Raw genomic sequence first — 20,862 nt, forward strand, 5'->3', positions numbered from 1 at the left:
GCCTACCCACTCCCTTCTTAGCTTCCCATTTACGGTTTACCCCCCTCACATGTAGATTTGACCTGATTTTATCATGAAGGGAAGGGGGATGGAGAGAGTGATTTCTTCTTTTTGTGTTGGCATCGACGGCATCTACTTCTCCACCTGAAGTTACAGTAGTTACAAAGGGAACAAAGCCAATCCCCTGGACGTTCCTCCCACATTTTTCCAGGCAACTCTCAAGTCTAAATTTAGACATTTTTGACCGTTTATCTTATTTGATTTGTTTTTAATTTCTACATATAGAACAAACCGACAAGGGTGCCAGCCTACATAACGACAGCTTTTTGTCTCGATGTTTTCTCATCCAATGTATATCTCATGAGATTTATTATTATTTTTCGGTTATCAGGAAAAAACTGAAAAATTAAAATATTAAATATATGAACTTTATAAAAAAATTTAAAAAAATTACAAAATTATTATAAGGTATTTTTTGCAATAAATAATAGAAAATGAAAATGTCGTGATATTTCTTAAAATTTGAGATAAATTCAAGGTTTTTTTTCAAATTATCAAAATTTTGAGAAAATTAAAATATTTCAAAATATTAGGAGATATTTGTGATAAGCCTAATATTTGTGATGAGTACACCGGTCCCTAAATATGTGCGTGTGTGTGTGTGTTGCAAAATTATTATAAGGTATTTTTTTGCAATTGTCAAACAACCAATTTACTCCAAAAGCTTAAGCTGTTAGAGAAGGCGTTATTTAATCTTTTATACTTTAACACCCCCTCATGTGTGGCCCATCTTTTTAGGGTCGGCCTACACGTGGTACATGTGGCCCCTCTTTTGGGTTGGCCATTAGATGTGAATTTTTAATATCAAGGAGTTTTGATCTCATGACCTTTGCTCTTATACCATGTCACACAACCAATTTACTCCAAAAGCTTAAGCTGTGACAAGCCTAATATTAGTGATACCAGCTCCTAAATATGTGTGTATCCCAAAATTATGTATGTGCGCCTACATATGCACATATGTAGGCACACACACACACAGAGAGAGAGAGAGAGAGAGAGAGAGAGAGAGAGAGAGACCTCATTGCAGTTCAAGCCATAGGTATTGGCTAGATTTAGCATTTCCTTCAAAATGGACTTCTTCTGCAGCTTTGCCGAATCAATAAGGGAGAAAACGACACTTTCAATGTAGCTGCGATCTCCAGATAAAAACCGTGCAGTTTCCACCCCTGGGATTATTTGCTCAAGCGCCATTGCCTGATCTGCTAACCTTTTTTGCTCTTCTAATTTTGATTTCCATTGTCTCCAAAATGTGGGTTGTACTTTGTCCATTCTTTCTATTGCATCTGACCAGTATGTGAAAAAATTAAGAGAATGTTAGCTCGGTAGATATCCACAACGGAAATATGAAAAGGTTGGATTCCTAGAATACTATAAGCATCTATGAATTTTCATGAAAACGTACCATCATAAAATCATTAATGACCTGCTTTTGGCTCTAGAGAAAATATAGGCATTTACATGCATCATTTCAGTTAACTAGATGTCAGTATGAAATTGACGGACATCAAGGGCCCCGTCAGACCCAAAAATCTCACAAACAAGAGTTCTTATTGATGTAATATAAAATTAATGATGTGAAAATTGAGCCCTATCCATGTTGGTTTTTTCTTCCATTTTTCAAGAAACAAGAGTTCTGATGCGCTTCCCTATAAAAAAAGGATTCATTGAACTTATCGAACTAACCACTCATTGATGTATTGTTTCATAGAGATGCAAATCAAGAAGTAATTTTAGTTTTCCTGAATGGGCCCACCTTCCTTTCCAGGAAGGCTTTTGGTTCCCTTTGCTGATAGAATCACTTGACTCAAAAACCCTTTAGAATCTACCTACTATCTCTCCTTTAAAAAACATGAATAATATTTTTAGATATAGTTGTTTCCCACTTGGAGTAGATGTTCCTTTAACTATACGTAGGAGTCGTTAGGTTTAATAATGAATTTAATAAAAGGTTGAAATGGATGGGATTAAAAGATGATAAATAGCTACAATTTTGTAGTAGACTTACAGGGTTTTTTCAGTCATGTATAGTTGTTTAAGAGAGTTTTTTTAGGAGGTTTGGCTTTGGTGTACGAGAATTATTGAATTTGAAAAGTGGATCCTCTTTACATAAACATGAATAATATTTTTAGGTTTCCAATTTGGAGTACTGCTTTGTCTCTAATTCTATTTAAGAGTCGTTATATCTTAGAAAAGATTAATTAGGGTTTAAATGGATGAGATTAAAATATGAAGAATGGCAACGATTTTGTAGTAGACTTACAGGGTTTTTTAGTCATAAATTGTTGTTTAAGAGAGCTTTTTTAGGAGTTTTGGCTTTGGTGTCCGAGAATTATTGAATTTGAAGAGTGGATTCTCTTTCTTTGGGAATGAATTCTCCATGATTCGAGGGGTGGGAGTGAAGGTATACCCCATCTTTAAGTTGATTTTTCCCTATAGCGCTCCTTTGAACTTCTATTTAATGTGGTTGCTTCTATCCTTTTCATGTTTTCTTGCATCTCTAACACAGTTAGAGGATTCATTCTGATCAATTTGCATCTAGAAGTATGAGCGCAAGTTCATACTCGGGATGTCGTTTGAGTTGTGATACCCCTGAGGAGAATACCGAGAGTCTAGACTGATTTGAACAAGCTCATTGAATCGAGCAAGCACTCAAGCAGTGGTAGAGATTAACCAGAAGCTTGAAAATCTCATGCAAATCATATTGTTTGGAAGGAATTCAGCAAAACAAAATATAATTCTGGGACAATCATCGACATTAACCCTTCAACATTGTGGGGACCCAGTTCAAAATCACAAATGAGATGGAGTTCGTGATCAAGCTCAAAATGAATTAAAGATTGGGATCTCATCATGATATAGTTCAAGGTTGGTGGTGCCATGGTAAAAACCATGATACACTTGGAGATTTGGAGTCAATCCATGAGTGAGGATGGATCAATGCCAAGGTAGATGAGCCACTAGATTCAAATGACTTGAATATGAGGAAAATTCTCTCCAACCAGGGGAGAATAATGTAGATTGTGGGCCCTATGATACTCCGAATAGTATGAGACTAAGTGATGTGATCCACCATTAGGATTTATTTGTTCATGGACAAACCTTGTGTTTTTTTTATTTAGGCTTTATTTTGAGTCGTGATTCAGGCTTTATTAATCCTAGGTGTGGCAGATGTCCACATCAATCCTATGCCCACTTTATTTACTTATTACGAATGACCCACCATCACTTAACCTCACTTACTTTTCCTTGTATCCCCATTTGTTCCTTCAGGGGCCCAGCACTTAAAACCTTCTTTTATCCCTTGGAGCCGTTTTCGGGCCCACCACTTATCCCATCTCCCTATTCAATTTTGGAAAACATGGAAAAGCACCCTCCCTTTAGCCGCAAAGTAGCCATCTCTCTCTCCCTCTCCCTCTCTCTCTAATCAACCTACCTTTTTGGTCGACATCATGCCATCTCCTCTCCTCTCCTCTCCTTTCATCCATTCACCTCACTCCCTTTCCTCCATCTCTCTTTACCCCTCTTTCTCCCCACTTCTTTTCCCTTCACACGGCAAGCTCCCATAGTGTGATGAGCGGTGCGCACAAGACCCGAGAACGAATTCACCGTCGTATGGCCGACCGACGATTACTAGCAATTTCGGCTCCATGCGAGTTGCGACCTATAATCTGAACTGATGATAAGTTTTTGGAGTTAGCTCACCGTCATGGGATCACGACCCTTTGTGTCAGCCATTGTAGCACATGTGTCGCCCGGGGTATACGGAGAATGAAAAAATGACCGGATCCTCACCTTCCTTCGGCTTACTAGGGACAGTCTGTTCAACGTTCCAAACTCAATGGTGGCAACTAAACACGACGGTTTATGCACCACATGTTCCCGTTCTCGAAGGCACCACTCTCTCTCTCTCTCTCTCTCTCTCTCTCTCTCTCTATATATATATATATATATATATATATATATATATATATATATATATATAATATCTCCAATCGACCTCTCTTCTTGGTTGACTCTCTTCTCTCCCCTCTCTCCCGACCCAAATCGACCTACCTTCTTGGTCGACATCTCCCCATCTCCTCTCCTCTCAGCAATTCACTTCACTCTCTTTCCTCCAACTCTCTTTATCCTTCTTTTCCCCAGATTTTTTCCCTTCCCACCTTCCCCACTCTGTTACCACTTGTCCCCCTTTTTGCTCCTTACATACTACAAACATTTCCTTTATTACTTCTTTTTACATTCATTTTCTCTCCTTTCCATTCTCCCTTCACGGTTGGGATTATAAATCCCCTATTCACCCTAATCTTTTCTTCCTTTTAATTTTCATTCTCCTTTTCTTAATCTCCATCATTTTTGGACCTTGATCTCTTTTTTTGTTGATCTTGTTCCTTTCTGGATCTTGATCATCCTTTCTCTTACTGGTCTTGATTGTTTTAGTATCTTGACCTCTCTTATCTTAATCTTCCTTTATCCTGGTCCTTTTCCTTCACGCCTCCTTGTCCGGTGGCAAAGATCACCCCTTTTCTTCTCCACTCTAGCTATTTTTCTTTCCTCTCTTGGAGGCTACGTACATATGAAAGACCAAGGTTGAGGCCCTGTGCACTACCCAGGTATGGATTTCTGTTGCTTTCTTTCTCCATTACAGCATACCATATTTTACCCTTTGTGCCTATTCTATTACTTTAAAGCCCTTTGTTTGCCTTGACCAACCGAACCCCTTGTTACCCCTTAAAACTACATACCACACATAACCCTCAACCCTTATTCCAGTCATGGTTTTAAAGTTCGACTGAAATCCGAAATTTCAGATTTCGGTGGAGACCGACACTGAAATCACACTTAGCCGAAACGGTATTTTATTTTGGCCGAAATTTCCGAAATTTCATTTTTTCCGAAATTTCACCCAAAAAACCTCTTTTTAAAAAAATTATTTTAATATTTTACAGAAATTTCGACTGAAATTTTATACCAAATAAAATACTGTTTTCTTTGTTTCACTGGATTTCGGCCGAAATTTCGAAATTTTGATTTCCGGCGGGTCCGAAACCGGTATCGAAACCGAAATTTAAAACCTTGATTCCAGTAACCGTTCAAGATTTCTTTTGAGACATAGTTTAGTTTGTTATCTAGATCTGATTTTTTTTACATTACCGTTTAGAGACTTGGTTATTATGGATTAGTGGGCTGATTTCCATGATTTGAGATATATTGTTTGGAACTCACTTCGCCGAATGATTCTTTGATGATGAAAATTTAAAAGGATATGAATCTGTATTAAAAATTTTGGTTGTTATTGACTATTACGTGTTGTTTTTTAGTTTTTGAGAATGCATATTGCTATTACATTGAGCCAGAAACTATTTCTATGCTCCTAATTTCCCAAAATTTCCATGGATTGGGACATTTTGGGTGTTTCCTTGGATTTTCATCAGGGCATTAGGTTAGGTTCAGGGTGCAGAGTGGTGATCGTGTGAGATTTTGGTTGGATTTGTGGTGTGGGAAGGAATTATTGACGGATGCATTTCCAGATTTATTTTTGGTGGCGTCGACTAAGGATGCTATGGTTAGGGATTGTTATGTTTGGATGGAACGAAGGGTTATATGGGCGCCTGCTTTTAGGCATAATTTTTTTTATAGGGAACTAATATCGGTTTCTAGGCTCTCTGATGTTCTTGAGAGTTGTTATATTAAGAGGGATGGGGTGGAGGGGAGGGTGTGGATTTGGAACACTGAAGGTGAATTCTCTTCCAAATCTTTTTACAGCCATTTACTACCCTCTCCTGTTGCTTCTGAGATTGCCAAAGTTTGGTCTATCCCAACTCCCCCTTTGGTTGTTGTTTTTGGGTGGGCGGCCATATTAGGGAGAATTCAAACGATTGACTTTTTGAGAGATAGAAAGATGATCATTATTAATTTATGTACTTTTTGTAAAGAAGATGGAGAGTCGGCGGACCATTTACTTCTTCATTGTAGTTTTGCGAGGAAGGTGTGGGGAAGGGTTTTGGGGAGGTTTGGTGTGCTTTGGGTTTTTCCAAGGGACATGGCCCAGGCTCTAGAGAGTTGGCAATTTGCTCCAAGGGGATTGAAGGGGAAAATTCTTTGGAAGTTATCTTTTCTTGCCATTATATTGTCGTTATAGAGAGAAAGAAATGCTAGAACTTTTAGAGGCATTTCTAAAAGTGCTATCTTTGTTGCTTCTAAAGCTACGGCGCTGACTATATTTTGGGCGAAGTCATTACCTTTATTTAATTTTGTATCCGCATTTGATTTATGGTATGGATGGTTAGAGGTGTGCTCGAGTGTTGAAAGGAATAATAATATTGTACAAGATTGGGAACCTCCGGGGTATGGCTTGTGTAAGCTTAACTTTGATAGATCAAGTTTAGGTAATCCCGGACCGGCGGGTATTGGTGGGTTCTCAAGGGATGATAAGGGTGAGGTGATTTGGTCTTTTGCCGGGCCTATTAGGGTTGCTGATTCGAATGAGGCGGAAGTGCGGGCTGCGCATCAAGGAATAAAGCTTCTTGAAGGGGATAATCTTAATAATGTTGTAGTGGAAGGAGATTCCATAAATGTTATCTGATGGTTGTCGGGTTCTCATAAGTTTCCGTGGAGGTTTGCGGATTTTTTTAATGAGATCCTAGATATTATCAGAGATTCTCATGTTGAGTTCAATCATGTTAGGAGATCGGCAAATGAAGAGACGGATTCACAAGCTAGGAAGGGGGGTTGGTTTGGAGTCCTTAGAGAGATTTGATTTTCTTCCCTCTTGAGGGTGTTATTTCTTTCCTTGTATTGTTTATTTCTTATTTGTATCTTCTGATCATCTCAGTCTTTTTTTAATGAATCTTACCATTCAAAAAAAAAATTCCCCAAAATTTCATCTGTGAACCCCAAATTTGACCAAATTGATATCGGAGCTCAAAGTTCTGATTCCTTGTCAATTCCAGAACCATATGCCATCTAGGCTTCGATCATATTTTCCTCGTCTAGTTTAGTCGCCTTTGTCAGTTAGAGCATCTTTAAGTAGGAATCAAGTCTCTAGTTCCGTGTTTAGGTCGTATGATCTGTCCCAAGTTGGTTATGTGTCAGTTTTGTAGTGTCGCATTGTCTTATTTCCTATTTAGGTGGTCTTAGTACCTCCTAGTCTCCGAAGGGTTGTCCTGCACATCTATGACACATAACAAGATAATGGCTGACAGGGCCAATGCTCCTCATAAACGGAAAGGATGAGTCCCCGAAGGGCCCGGTAAGAGAGAGCACGAGGTACTTTAGATGGACACTCTAACATATTGGCCAACATTAGGGTCGCATTGCACCGAATAAGTGGGCATATAGGGTTTGTGCTCCTCAAACACAACGTGACCCCAAGGAGTCAAGGACTACTCTCCCATTTCATCCACCAGAGCCAGAAGAGGCAGGTAGTCAGAGCCAGAAGAGGCAGGTAGTCGAGGGTTAAGCCTAGATGACTCCTTTGAAGGCCTGTCAGATCCCAAAAATCATTTTGAGCCTACGAGGAGCAATGAGGATTTTAGGATGGACCCAGCCACCATTTTGAGGATAGACTCAAGCCTTAGAGATATCGAGAGACAATAACGTTAGAGTATATGTAGAGGATTTTAAGGGTCAAATCATTCAAAAAAAGATTTTAAGGGACACCTCGGCCATGACGAGTTCCTTTAATGGGTAGCTATCATCGGCCACTTCTTTGAGTGGAAAGAGCTCGCAGAAGATAAAAAGTTTAGATTTGTTACCATGACACTCAAGGGTGCTTCCCTTTTTTGATGGAAACAAGACCAAACCATGAGAACTCAAAGAGGAAATGTTAAGATTAGTAGTTGGACCAAAATGAAGAAAATATGAAAGGTAAATACCTATCATCTGATTTTAAGGCCACACTCTGCCATAGACTACTCGGCCTTAGGCAAGGAGCTCGACCCTCAATGGAATAACACAAAAGAGTTCCATATCATGACAGCTTGTAATGCATTGGTTGAAGATGAGGAGCAAACTACAGTTCGATACATCAATGGGATGCAATTTCGGGTCCATTGGTCGGTTTCTGTGTACACCCTCCTCAGTGCTGATGGCGCCTTCTGATTATCCTTGACTACGAATATGACCCATCATTTTAAGCGAAAGGATACTGACAAAGGCTTGTCTAGTTCATCGCCTATGGATCCTATGACTAGTCGATTCAATCCCGCTCTTCCTACTAAGAGCAATGTTACGGAAGTCTCAGCAGATGAGACAAACGCGGGGTGTGGACTTCTAGGACCTAAACCACATACTACCACCTTTAAATATTTTCACTTTTCAGTGAGGGGAACTGGGTCACAGGTCATATGATTGTCCAATTAGGGGCATTCAATCCTCGAACAAATATAGCAGAACCCGTAATGGTGAGGACAGCATCGAACCTGAAGAACATGCTCTCCAAGACAAGACTGAGTGTCGGAGGAGCGAGAGGGAGAGCACGAAAAGGCTATTCTTGATGAGGATCATGTGGGGACCCTGTGTGATTCATCGTGATGTTGCAACTCAACGGACGGATGAATGGTTAAGAAATAGTTTTTTTCTACACCCTGGCACAGAAGGCAAAGATATGCACTATTATCATCGATAGTGAAAGTACTAAGAACTTAGTCTCAACCAAGTGGTAGAAAAGTTTAAGCTGAAGACTAAAATGCTAACTCGCTCATATGAAATCGCGTGGATCAAAGGCAGAGTAAAGGTCTCAGTTAGAATCCTATGTCTCCTAAACTTTTTCATTGGAAATCCTTTTAATGACTCAGTTTGGTATGATATTACAACATTAAAGGTGTGCCATATTCTATTGGCAGTCCTTGGCAGTACGATTGTAAGGTCACCCATGATGGTGAAAAAAAACACCTATTCCTTCATTAAAGACGACAAAAAAAAGAAGTTTATTCTCATAAAGGATGTCCCTAGGCCGTCAAAGGATGTGACGACATCTTTAGTGACAACGAGTGCATATAATAGAATTCCAAGTAAAGGGCTAACATTATTGGGGATACGGTATAGGTTTGAGGTAGCTTGTCATGGATCTATTTTTATATCTCTTGAGGACTCGCACCCTATAGTTCCATCATTTGGTACAATTGCTTTACACATTCATCAGTACTATTGGCCCCAGTTAAGATGCGATGTGATCTAGTGCAGGACGAGGCGGTTGGTTAGTCAATTCGAGAACATAGTTACATCTTTGATCAGAATCATTGGTAGGGTTGAGTTCATCTTTCCCATTATTGTTAGGGTCTTTGTCTCATTTCTTGCAGATTTGTGTAGTTAGGAAATCCTTGAATCATTTCTGGAAAACTTTATGGAGCAAAATGAGGACTACACTTCAATTTAGTAGTGCTTATCATCATCAGACAGATGGACAGACATAAGTATTCAATCATAGCCTAGGAAATTTATTGAGATGCTTAGCTAGCGAAAGACCTCGTCAATGGGACTTAATTTTACACCAAATTGAGTTGGCTTATAGTAGTCCCATTAACCGTTTCACCGGAAGATAACAATTTGAAACAATCTATCGCCACCCATTCCTCACTTTTTAGATTGTACCCCTTTATCCTATCCTAGGAGATCTAGTTCCCTGGCTGAGGACTTCGTTCAACACATCAAGGAAGTACGACAAGAGGCGTTAGAGTGACTGTGAGACAATAACAAGAAGTAAAAGGCTGCTGCACAACACAGAAGAGGACATTCCTTTAGCACGATGGTTCTAGAGACAAAATTCCTTCGACATGATCAAGTTCGCAATTGGAGCTCATCATTCGTGCCTCGGAGACTTGCCGGCCTCTTATCAATGCTATGACATTTTTGGGAGTTTGCATCTCGGACGTTAGTATGACGGCGATCCGCTGAGGATTTCACTAGAGATACCTAGCTCGTTGGTGAGGACGTCCTTTGATTGAGTGTTCGTAATTGGATGTGATACAGATATGACAACTTTGCAATGACATGCTTTAGCACGAAGCAGTGAGTCGAGTAATTTCCACATGGGGAGAACTGATTAGTAAGCCAATTTCCTTGGTTTGGGATCTATCTTAGGAACTCACTTGGCCGTTATTTAGTTTTTGGGAATGCATGTTGCTATTGAATTGAACTAGAAACCATTTCTACGCTCTGAAGTTTCCATAATTTAATCTGTGAACCTAAGTTTTCACCACCAAGCCACCTAATCATAGCAGCAATTCAGCATTCCATTCAACGTTGAAACACCAGCTGCAACAAACAAAGAGGGAACCTTGATGCCAATTAGAAACCACTCCTCTTTAGGTTCTCTTGGACCCAGCCAGGGGTCTTTATTGGTGGTCAGCCTCTTTGTATTAGCGTACAAGAAAGAGGCCAATATCATTTGTAAGTGAACTGTCCGGATGACGGCGTCAATATTGGGCCCTATCCATATGATTTGGGCTTAAGAATAGTAGTCCTGGTCATTGATAGTTTAAAAGAAATTTATTGAACCTTAATTGAATTCAAGAGTGAGTTGGGGTTTATTTTAAGTGAGGTCTATCAACAATAACATAAATAGGATTTTGAAGGTTTTAGTCTTTAGGTCAAAGAAAGAGATAGAGGTTCTCAATCATTAGGATTAAAAGCAGAAAGGCATATGATTTTGCAGGAGGCTATGGGGTTGTTTAGACTTATATATGGATATCTCGAGAAAATTTTGTAGGAGGCATTGTTTTAATGTTTGAGAATTTTTGAATTGGAGAAGTGAATTTTCCTTTATTTTGGAGTGGATCTTCCATGCTTTGGGGTGGATTACCTTTGTCTTTACATTGATTTTTCCCTCTTGCTCTGTGTACCTCACTTTGATGCGATTGCTTCTTTCTTTTTCTTGTTTTCTTGCATTTCGGACTCAGGTTGGAGGATTCATCATGAATAATTTGCATAGAAAATCCAGCAGTAATTACATATTGTCAGATTATGTGCCTTGGCTTGATTAAATGTTTCCAACCCGCTACTTTATCTTTAGGGCCGGGTCCCTCCATATTGTCCTACGTAAGCATCCATTGTTATCAGGGCAATCATCTCTAGATTCATCACGATTAATTTGTATAAATAGTCCAGTGGTAATTAAACATTTTTAGATTATGTGCCTTGGCTTTAGTAAATGTTTTCAACCCACTACTTTATTGTTAGGGGGGAGGTCCCTCCATATTGTCCTACATAGGCATCCATTGTTATCAGGGCAATCATGTATAGATTATCATGATGGACCTAAACTCAAAATTGTTCTCTTCCTGATAAACCCCCATAAACATTGTCTCAAAAAACTATAAACTCCCATAAACCCGATGTGTTGTGCAACTCAAGGTTTAAGATTTCGGTTTCAGTTTTGGACATAGCCGAAATACCAAAATTTCGGCCAAAATTCAGTAAAAAAAATTAATTTCAAACTTGTGCCAAAATTTCAGCCGAAATTTTAAAAAAAAAAAAAAAAGAAGAAGTAAATTTCAGCCCCAAAATTGCCGAAATTTCGGTTTCAGGTAGTTTCGGTTACAGTCTTGAACAAAATCCGAATTTTGGTCGAAATTTAAAACCATGGTGCAACTGAATGAATCAAATAACTATGGAACAGTGCAAACAGAAAGATAGAAACGCTGATGTGTAAAAGATCACCTGAACTCAAGGATTCATGTTTCTCTTGAAACTTTTCCACCAGCAGCTTTTTTCTCTGAGCAGGACTTGAACATTCAAGGCTGGAGTTGTGCAGTGAACTATATGTCATCCCTGTGTTCATAATACTGCAAATTTCTTGATATCCTTCCCTTGTAGTCAGCTGATCCTCTATTATTTTTACTCCGTGAAAAGCGTCTATGAGATTTAACAAAAAAGAGCATCCAAGAATATCTTCCTCTTCAGTAACAGGCGGTTCCATTATTGACTTTGCAAGAGAGGCAATCACATCATCACTGGGAGCTATATCATTCCTAGCCAACCAAGACAGGATACTCACTATAGCCTCTGTTCTCACACTCGCGTATTTTTTTCCATGAGTTTTTGAACCCAAAATTGTCCTTTTGCCATATTCCGCTTTCTTACTCAATTCAAGCAACCAAGGAAGTTGTAAAGCAGCAAAAGACAATATTTTTCCATTTTCTCGCAAAAGAGAATCCCAACTAGTTCCACTTGTAGTCTCTTTTCCAACGGTAGAGAGTATATTTTTGATGTGGTTAAAGTGAACTTCTTGATCATCATTACCTTCCTCACCGATCGTACCTGTTAAAGTATAAAAGATTAAATAACGACATCTCCAACAGTTCAAGCTTTTGCAGTAATTGGTTGTTTCACATGGTATCAGAGCAAAGGTCCCGAGTGTAGGCCAACACTAAAAAAGAGGGGCACATGTGCCACGTGTAGGCCAACCCTAAAAAGAGGGGCCACACGTGAGGGGGGGAGTGTTAAAGTATAAAAGATTAAATACCGCCATCTCCAACAAATTAAGCTTTTGGAGTAATTGGCTGTTTCAAAGTACCTACTATCATTTCAGAACGATCTCTTAGGCATATTATATCTTGAATATTGTTGGTGGGTAGTGAGATAATTGACGATCCTTGAAAAGAGAAGTTTGGAGGATTTGTCCCTGATAATATCATTAACTTCTCACACTGAATTTGTGTATCTAGATCTTTCCATGCATGTAGTAATTCACCTATGGATTCCTCATCACAATGACTCAAAGCAAACCCTAGAAGCTGCTTTCGAGAACTTATATCCATATTATCGAGGACAGGGCTTCTTGCTATGGCAGCACATAAGTCCCAAATGGACCCATGTCCCTTTTTAGCCAAAACAAGACACAGATCAAAAGCCAGCTGGAGATCACCAGTAACGGCAGCTTCTCTCGCCACGGCTTCTTGCACAGCCGCTATATCATCCTGGGAATTCAATCCGAGAACTTTGGCGATTTGAATGAGTTCGTCTGTGTCTAGATAGGCCCCACTTTGATTTGCAATAACCATATTAATAATTTCCATTGGATTTCTTATTTGCCTGAACTGCATTGGCAGAAGAGTTACTCCAAGGTTTGGAAGTTTAACAGTGAGAGCATCAATAATATCAGCCTCTGCTTTAACATTTTTGCTATTTGGGAAGAGGTTCAAACACTCCTTAGCCTTCCAGATCTGTACCAAGCCAAACAATGTTCTGTCAGAACATAAATATTAACTTTTATAATGCAGATAACAAAATGCTACAGAAACAACAAGATAAAAGTTCCAAATTAACATTGAGAGTACAAAAAATAACACATGGCTGTTTTCTTAACCTCATATGAAATATAATAAATAGCATTCAGGATGTCAATGTAAAGCTTTCATAAATGCAAACTTTGCAGAACGTGGAAAGACCCCCGCACTCAAAATCATAGAAGCAAATTGAAGCCTGAGTACCCCAAAGCAATTGTAGTTCAGGGGATATTGATAAGGCACCCTGAGCCTCAAATATCTTGGCATTCTACTCGCATTGGGAGGTCTGAATTGGCAGTTTGAGAGCCAGTGGTGGAAGGACCTGAAACTTGCTTAGAAGCATAGAGGAGGATAGATGTCTCAGTCTCTAGTGAATCCAACTTGCCGGTTTATTGTGTGGCTGCTAACATTTAGGAGTTTTGATGTATATTATAATTTCTAAATGCTCGGCATTAAATTCTTCTACTGTGTGGCTGCTACCATTTAGGAGTCTCACACTTTGCTATTTTCTCTTTTCCATTGGCACTGGCTATTTGACTTTATTTAAACGAGAACAGAGGTCCTCTGCATATGCGGTTTTGGTTTTTTGGAAGGGGTGCGAGGCGGCAGAGTTCTGGAGCCTACAAACTTGAAATTTATCACTGCGCATCGTTCCTTGTAGAGCATTAAAATATTCACTCATAAGATGAACTTCGAAGCACAAGCATGTCCCAATTTGGGAGAAATTATAGCAACTCAACTCATTTAGTGATGGTACAAAAAACACACTAGATATTTAAGAATATCCACAATCCAGAAATAACAAAAAATTGCAAAGAATAAAAGATAACTGGCATTAAAGGTGGAAGTAATGGAGTCGTAGCCGGTGGGAAGGAGAGAAGACGGGAGCAGGTGATGCACTGTCAGCCCACAATTGAAGGACTTCAACCGTGGGCTGAAGACTTCGAGGGAAACAACTCTGAAATTCAATTCTGAATTTCTCAGAAATTTAAAATTACCTGATTTCCTTAAATTTTTGGAAGATTGAACTTGTTAGAGATTCTCCAAAAGGTGCAAGACTAAAAAGTATAGGTGTTCTGAATTTTCGGAATGCGGTTAATATGCTGAGTTCTAGAATTTTTGGGATATTAAGAAGGTACAGAATTCTGAAATTTAAAAACAAGATTTCTAGCAAGATGCTGAAATTTCGCGGTATTTATTACCATGTTAAATTCAAGTTACAAGTTACAACCCTTGCTTGCATCAACAAGGTTAGAAGGTACGAAATTTCTTCACATGTGTTCAGAATTAAGAATTCAGATAACAGTTGTATGCATAGAAATTAATATGATGATAGAAAGTAAAAATATACACACTTCTGAACAAGCAAGGCTTGAAGCTGAGAAGAAATATTCCCTTGCGGCTTGAATAACAAGATTCTCTGCTTTCTCTGTTGCCAAAGCAATGTTACCAGTACCCTTTAAATAATTCCGGGCAAGAGAAAATTTTCCAGCCTTTAGAAGTCCTCTACAGAATTCCATTAACATATATTCTATGTCCAGAAAAGGAAATGCCTTTTCCTGAAGGCACAGCATATCACGCCACATATTTGCCCAGTCATTATCTGATCTGCCAGGCTGACGACGCCCAAATTTTGACAGAATAAGACGAAGAAGCTGTTTTACACCCTTTTCATCTGAAGAAGCTCCTAAAAAGAAGCTCATTGGTTTTGGCACCTGTAAATTAAAAAGTAATGTTAGGATTTCAATACGATACCTTAATTAATCCAGTATATTCGACAGTTAAGCATTAAAAAACAAAAAAATAAAGTTTATAAACGACCATTGACATGGCATGCTAAGTGAAGTACACAGACACGCCAATCACAAGATTGTTTGCAAGTCGCATAGGGTCCGCCACTACAATGAAGAATTCAATCCCAACAGCTTCTTTACCAGGTAACAATATATTCATATTAGTTTGCCTACCTCATTACCAGGTAACAATATATTCATATTAGTTTGCCTACCTCATTCCATGGTTCTGAGATTAACTAAAATATATTTACTAAATTTCTTTCAAAGGACACGATTTTCTAAAAAGTTGTCAAGTTGGACACATGGTTTAAATTTCCACCGAAATCGACACGAAACAACTGAAATGTTTCCATTTCCATCCCCACCGAAATTCATACCGAAACTGTGCTGTGCTGTGTCCGGCACGACAAGCGTGTCCACACGTGTCGACACTCCTTTCGACACTTTTAAATGTACTGCTAGAAGTGTCAGACTTAATGTGGGTGTGTCAACATACCATGTCAAGTGTGACATTCTGATTTATTATTGAATATTCTGTTTATCTTTACCGCGAGCCTTGGCACAATGGTAAGGTTGCCCCATTGTGACCTGGTGGTCACAGGCAAGGTTTTAAATTTCGACCGAAATCCAAAATTTTGGGTTTCGGTGAACCCCGAAACCGAAATTGGGTAAACTCGGAGCGTTATTTCAAAATTTCGACCCTAAAAAAAAATCTAGATTTTATTCTTTATTTAATATTTTCCCGAAATTACAGACTTTCGTTCGAAATTTTGTACGAGATAAAATATTATTTTATTTTATTTCGTCAGAAATTTCGAAATTTCGGCTAAAAGTTTGGTTTCGATGAGGAACGAAACGCATTTCGAAACTGAAATTTGAAACCTTGGTCACTGGTTCGAGTCACGGAAACAGCCTCTCTGCAAAGCAAGGGTAAGGCTGCATACATCTAGCCCTCCCCAGACCCCACAATGGCGGAAAGCTCGTGCACTAGGCCGCCCATGTTTAAACTCTTCTTTATAAACTCCTCTTTTAGCTCTTTTTTAACTAATATTTGATGTTATATCCCCTTCCCTAAACCTAAAACCCATATCCTATTGATCTCTCTTTCTCGTTGCATATTGGAGACTAAAGACAATGGATTAACTTGATGAATGCGTTGTTATTTGTTTATCTCATGTTTGTTTTTGCTTAAAGTTGATTAATCCTAAGGTTTATTAGTTTGTTAAATGAATACCGTATTTAAATTGTTGCAAATTATGAAAGTAATATGTAATTTTATATCTATGTACATATATGGGTGTGTCACTATTTTTAGATTTTTAGGAGTTGCCATGTCAGACACCTCATATCAGTGTAGAAACTCGACACATGAATCCGTGTCTACAAACCATGATTACATATACTTTCTGTTTTAGCCGTGTCCCCATTTCTAAATTTTAGGGGTTTGCCGTGTCCGACATTCATGTTCGTTTCGACACGCGACACTCGTGTCCATGTCCACAAATCATAGATTTGTGAATATTACACCATTTCCAGAAGTTTCGTCATAAAATTCCATCATTTGCATATATTTTCATACATTTTTACAGGATTTCCACCGAATTCCCAACCAAAACTGAAAAGCTTTTGTCTCCGTCGCTACAGAAACCGAAATTCAAAACCCTGGTTGGACACATGTCATCATATCTATTAGAAGAAAGCCTTAAAATATCTTTTCATCTTGGTATCTATAGATAGTTATATATTTACAACTTTATATTTACACATGTCATCAAATCTATTAGAAGAAAGCCTTAGAATGTCTTTCCATCTTGGTATTTATCGATAGTTATATATTGGTCTCTTTCAAAAAAAAAAAATTTTCTCTTTCAAAAAAAAGTTATATAATTTTGGTTTACAACTTCATATTTACAGATTTACTTATTGCAGTAATTTTCCTCTCATATTTTCTATACAGTTCTGACAGATTTACAAAACAATATATCTAAAATCTTCAATATCACCATTTACCATTTTCCTATATGGACTCAACAGCATAATATATTTAATTTCTAGAACCTCATGTCACACATGTGCCTGTGTCTAGGTTGCACGGTTGTCCAGTATTAGCTGTTTTTTTTTTTTTTTTTCGAGAATTGTCCATTATTAGCTGTTGCGTGAAAGACTTTGTTTAGGACCATGATGCCAGCTTTTATAAAAGTTCAACTAGATATTAGAGCATCAAGTTTCAGATTGGGAAATTTTTTACAGCTAAGAAGCTTAATATAGTTCCATTCATACACAGTTATAATTGATACACTTATAGTCCATAACCAACTTGCAGTACCAGCATAGTAGCAGATGGTGAGTGTCAAAAGAGCATGGGGAATTATGGTTTTGTAAGGACAATGAAGTAAACATGCCCTGAATTCAATTCAAATTTTGATACAGGGACTACTAATCTCGAGAGAAAAAAGAAATGAAAAGGCAAGAAACCATTCTCAACTTAATTCAGTAGGTAAAATTCATGGATGAAAACAGAAGGAAAGATACAAGCCTGGTAGTATGCCAAAAGCGTTCCCGCTTCTACGTGGCCTTCGGCAAGTTTAACTCTTTTCTCTAAGCTCTCAACAGATATATCCATATCAGTTAGGTCCAGATGTTCTCCACTATTTCCCGATGAAGAGATTGTCTTATTCAGCCTCATCAGATCTTCGTGTGTATCTGAACTTCCAAAGTAGTTGTTTCTGTTAAATAATCTCGGAGATCCAAAACCTCTTATCCCAAGTCTTGGACTGAAATTCTTATCAATTGGAGTGGTTTTACCTCTAAGGGCTATCTGTGGAAGCTTTGACAAAATGGAAGCCATTGCATTCCACCTATCGGTAAGTGTGCACGCATATATGCAGTAAAGGGCGATTTCTATAGCTTCAACTTCATCCTTAAATATCCCATCAAGTTGGAAATTCCCGCATCCGTCCTCAATCACCTTCAAACATATGTCTAACTTATTCAATGCAGCAATCTCTTTTAGCCATCTAACAAGAAAAGAGTCACTATGCTTAATATCTTCAGAAATCTGGTCTTCCCTCATCTGATCTTTAGAAGACCGGTTTTGCATAAATGGGATAGCTTTTTCACGCAATCTTATCACTACTGTTTCCTCGTTAACTCCCTTAAGCATCATCTTAAACTTTTCATAATCTGACAGTTGTTCCCATGCAACAAGACTCATGGAAAAACTTATTTCTTCATCACATATATCAGAATAAATAAGCTGCGACAAGTATGAGATATCCTCACGGTACCGCTCCAACTCCACAATACCCTTCTGGCAAGCGATTTCCACCATAGAGAGGCAGTTATCCAGTAGCCCACTTAAGCTATCAATATCTCGAGCTCTATTCTGGTACCACAGAGAAAGTTCGGCCACTGCAGGCCAAACAAATCCTGGGTTGTGCTTCATGATTAGTTCAGTTCTCACTTGGACATTGCTCTCATTGTTCTTCGATGTTCTGTCAAGGAAAGTTATCATTTCCTCACATTCTACCCAATCTTTGTCCCTCAGAGCAACAGTACTGAGAGCAGACCTCCCAGGAAGAAGCTGACCATAAGTTTGAACAGGGATTGTTTCAGGAATGGCAGCTAAAATGACCAAAATGAAAGGAGACAGCGAATATGGATGACGCTTGAAAAGGAGGTTAAGGGCTCCAATCTTTCCACTTTCAGCAAGATTGACAGCAGCTTCATTGAGAGGCACAATCTGGAATTTACCGTATTCCTGTGAGGAAAACCTGCACCAAAAAGTATCACTGCATTATACCAGGATATAGGTGGTTTTAAATTTCAGCTGAAATACCAAAATTTCCACCGAATTTTCAGATTTCAGCCGGGACCGACACTGAAATTTTAAAAATTCCACCATAATTTTAAGATTTACACTGAAATTTCCACTGAAATTTTAAAAATCTCCACAGAAATTTCGGTTTCAGTTGTGGCTGAAACCGACATTTAAAACCTTAGTCTGGTCTAAGGACATATCTAAGTATACAGCAATGTTTGTCCCTGATGGCTAAAAGCAGTATCCAGTTGCACATCCATTTATCAATCTGAACGGCATTCATCTATATCTCAAATTAACAGTGATTTTCTTCTCCATTTCAAAAAAACAGTGATTTTCTTCTGTTACCATAATAAAGGCTACAGATCTATATGGCAATGAAATATCCCACATTAAGGAAATTAAAATCATGTATAACATCAATTATACATCAGAGGCTGCATAAAGAGTCTTGAACGCTATAGGTAAAATGTTAAAAGTTATGGAACTTATTTTGTAAAGGTACATCGAAGCGTTGTTTACTTTGCGTTGTATTGAGAAGTAGTGATCCACTGTTCAAATGTGAGATACAAAGGAACTGGCAGGGTGAATGTGGTGCCATATCTTATTTTCCCAATCATGGATGAGTTTTGTAAACATGTAATCATGATGGATTTAAAGCATAGTTGAATGCCTAAAGGTGGAGTTTAAGTGGAATGACAAAGCACTAGCAATAGTGTAGAAGTTAATGCACAACTAGGATAAGTACCCGGATACTTCTGAGTCCAATACTACAATAATGAGTGTAAAAGCGACATACAAACACCATATTCATGCTGCATTTCTGGTCTATTTGAGGATTGTAGTGGCTACTAGGAGATGAGGGTAGTCAATGAATCTTTAGAAGGTTTTTTTTTTTTTTTTTGACCTGAAGCTTTATTAATCAAGAAATAACCAAGATGGCCAAAATGAGGCTTTGGTCTTTACAACAGGTTACATGGAATTCGATAATTTAAATTGTTGGTCGGTTTTATAATTAGAAAATCTATGAGAAATTTACATTTATGGATTGGCCGCAGCTGAAAATGAAATTTTGGTGGCATTTTCGGTTTCGGGGGAATTTTGATTTAAATCTTATAATTTCAGCGGTAATTTTTAAATTTTGGTTTTGGTTTTAAATTTCGATCCCGGCCGAAATCCGAAATTTCAGATTTCAGTCGAAATTTAAAACCATTTCTACAGTATACAAGTCATTTTGAGCTAGTTAAGAATGATAATGCAAAACCTTGCTCAAACTGCAGAACCTAAAATATGTTAACACAGGTACAAGTGGAGTTTTTGTACAACTGCCAAGTGTTATTTTAGTCACTTTGATGATTGTGACACTATATGGGGATTGACTAACCTGGTTAATGAAAAACCTTTCTCTTGGAGAAACTGTGTGCTTAGTAATATATTGCTTCTTCCCTAACATCATTAATGTTATTGGAGGTTAACATTGAGGACTTCAAGATTCAAGAAGAAATCAACCATCTGGAAAGCAAATAAATAAATTTCACTTCAATATATAATAGAGGCAGAGATTGCCCTACAAGAAGAGATCTTCTATAAACATCCTGCTTAGTCAACGAATCAGCAATATTGTTGACTACTCTCAGGATATTAACAAAACATAGCATTCCTCTCCCTACAAAGATCTAATAGTGTGTCAATCTGAAGGGGCAGACTCCACGGTCCTGGACATTGGTGGTAAGCATAATAAATGACATTGATCGAGTCACTTCCACCTGTTGGAGTATTATATACCATAGCTTCATTGTGTTTCTGCAATTATCTTTTTAATTTTTCAATTCATTAAAGGCATGGTTGTAATTCCCTGAAGTCAGAGGTTCGATCCCACCTTACCCATCAAAAAATAGGCACGGTTGTAATTATGATTCTTTTCCTGTGATTAATAATAAAAGAGAGATGTGAAACA

The 20,862-nt window shown here is 38.2% G+C and overlaps 1 protein-coding gene across 2 annotated transcripts in view; it reads right to left on the reverse strand.

The window, feature by feature from the left end:
* The window catches only part of LOC143885377 (MAG2-interacting protein 2-like), a 33,691-nt gene that overhangs the window by 5,872 nt on the left and 6,957 nt on the right, over window positions 1-20,862 (reverse strand). The window contains exons 7-11 of one of the 2 annotated variants that reach the window (XM_077389524.1): window positions 17,622-18,858; window positions 14,645-15,004; window positions 12,755-13,226; window positions 11,722-12,321; window positions 1,081-1,346 (exon numbers count right to left, since the gene is read on the reverse strand). In XM_077389524.1, the coding sequence (XP_077245639.1) occupies window positions 1,081-1,346; window positions 11,722-12,321; window positions 12,755-13,226; window positions 14,645-15,004; window positions 17,622-18,858 (2,935 nt within the window). Of the gene's footprint in view, window positions 1-1,080; window positions 1,347-11,721; window positions 12,322-12,577; window positions 13,227-14,644; window positions 15,005-17,621; window positions 18,859-20,862 lie in introns of both variants that reach the window. The other variant, XM_077389523.1, reaches the window with a different exon arrangement.

The sequence above is a fragment of the Tasmannia lanceolata genome, unplaced genomic scaffold (genome assembly GCF_043159265.1).
Source record: "Tasmannia lanceolata isolate RefF3 unplaced genomic scaffold, GAP_Taslan_0.1 ptg000008l, whole genome shotgun sequence".
Classification (NCBI taxonomy): Eukaryota; Viridiplantae; Streptophyta; class Magnoliopsida; order Canellales; family Winteraceae; genus Tasmannia; species Tasmannia lanceolata.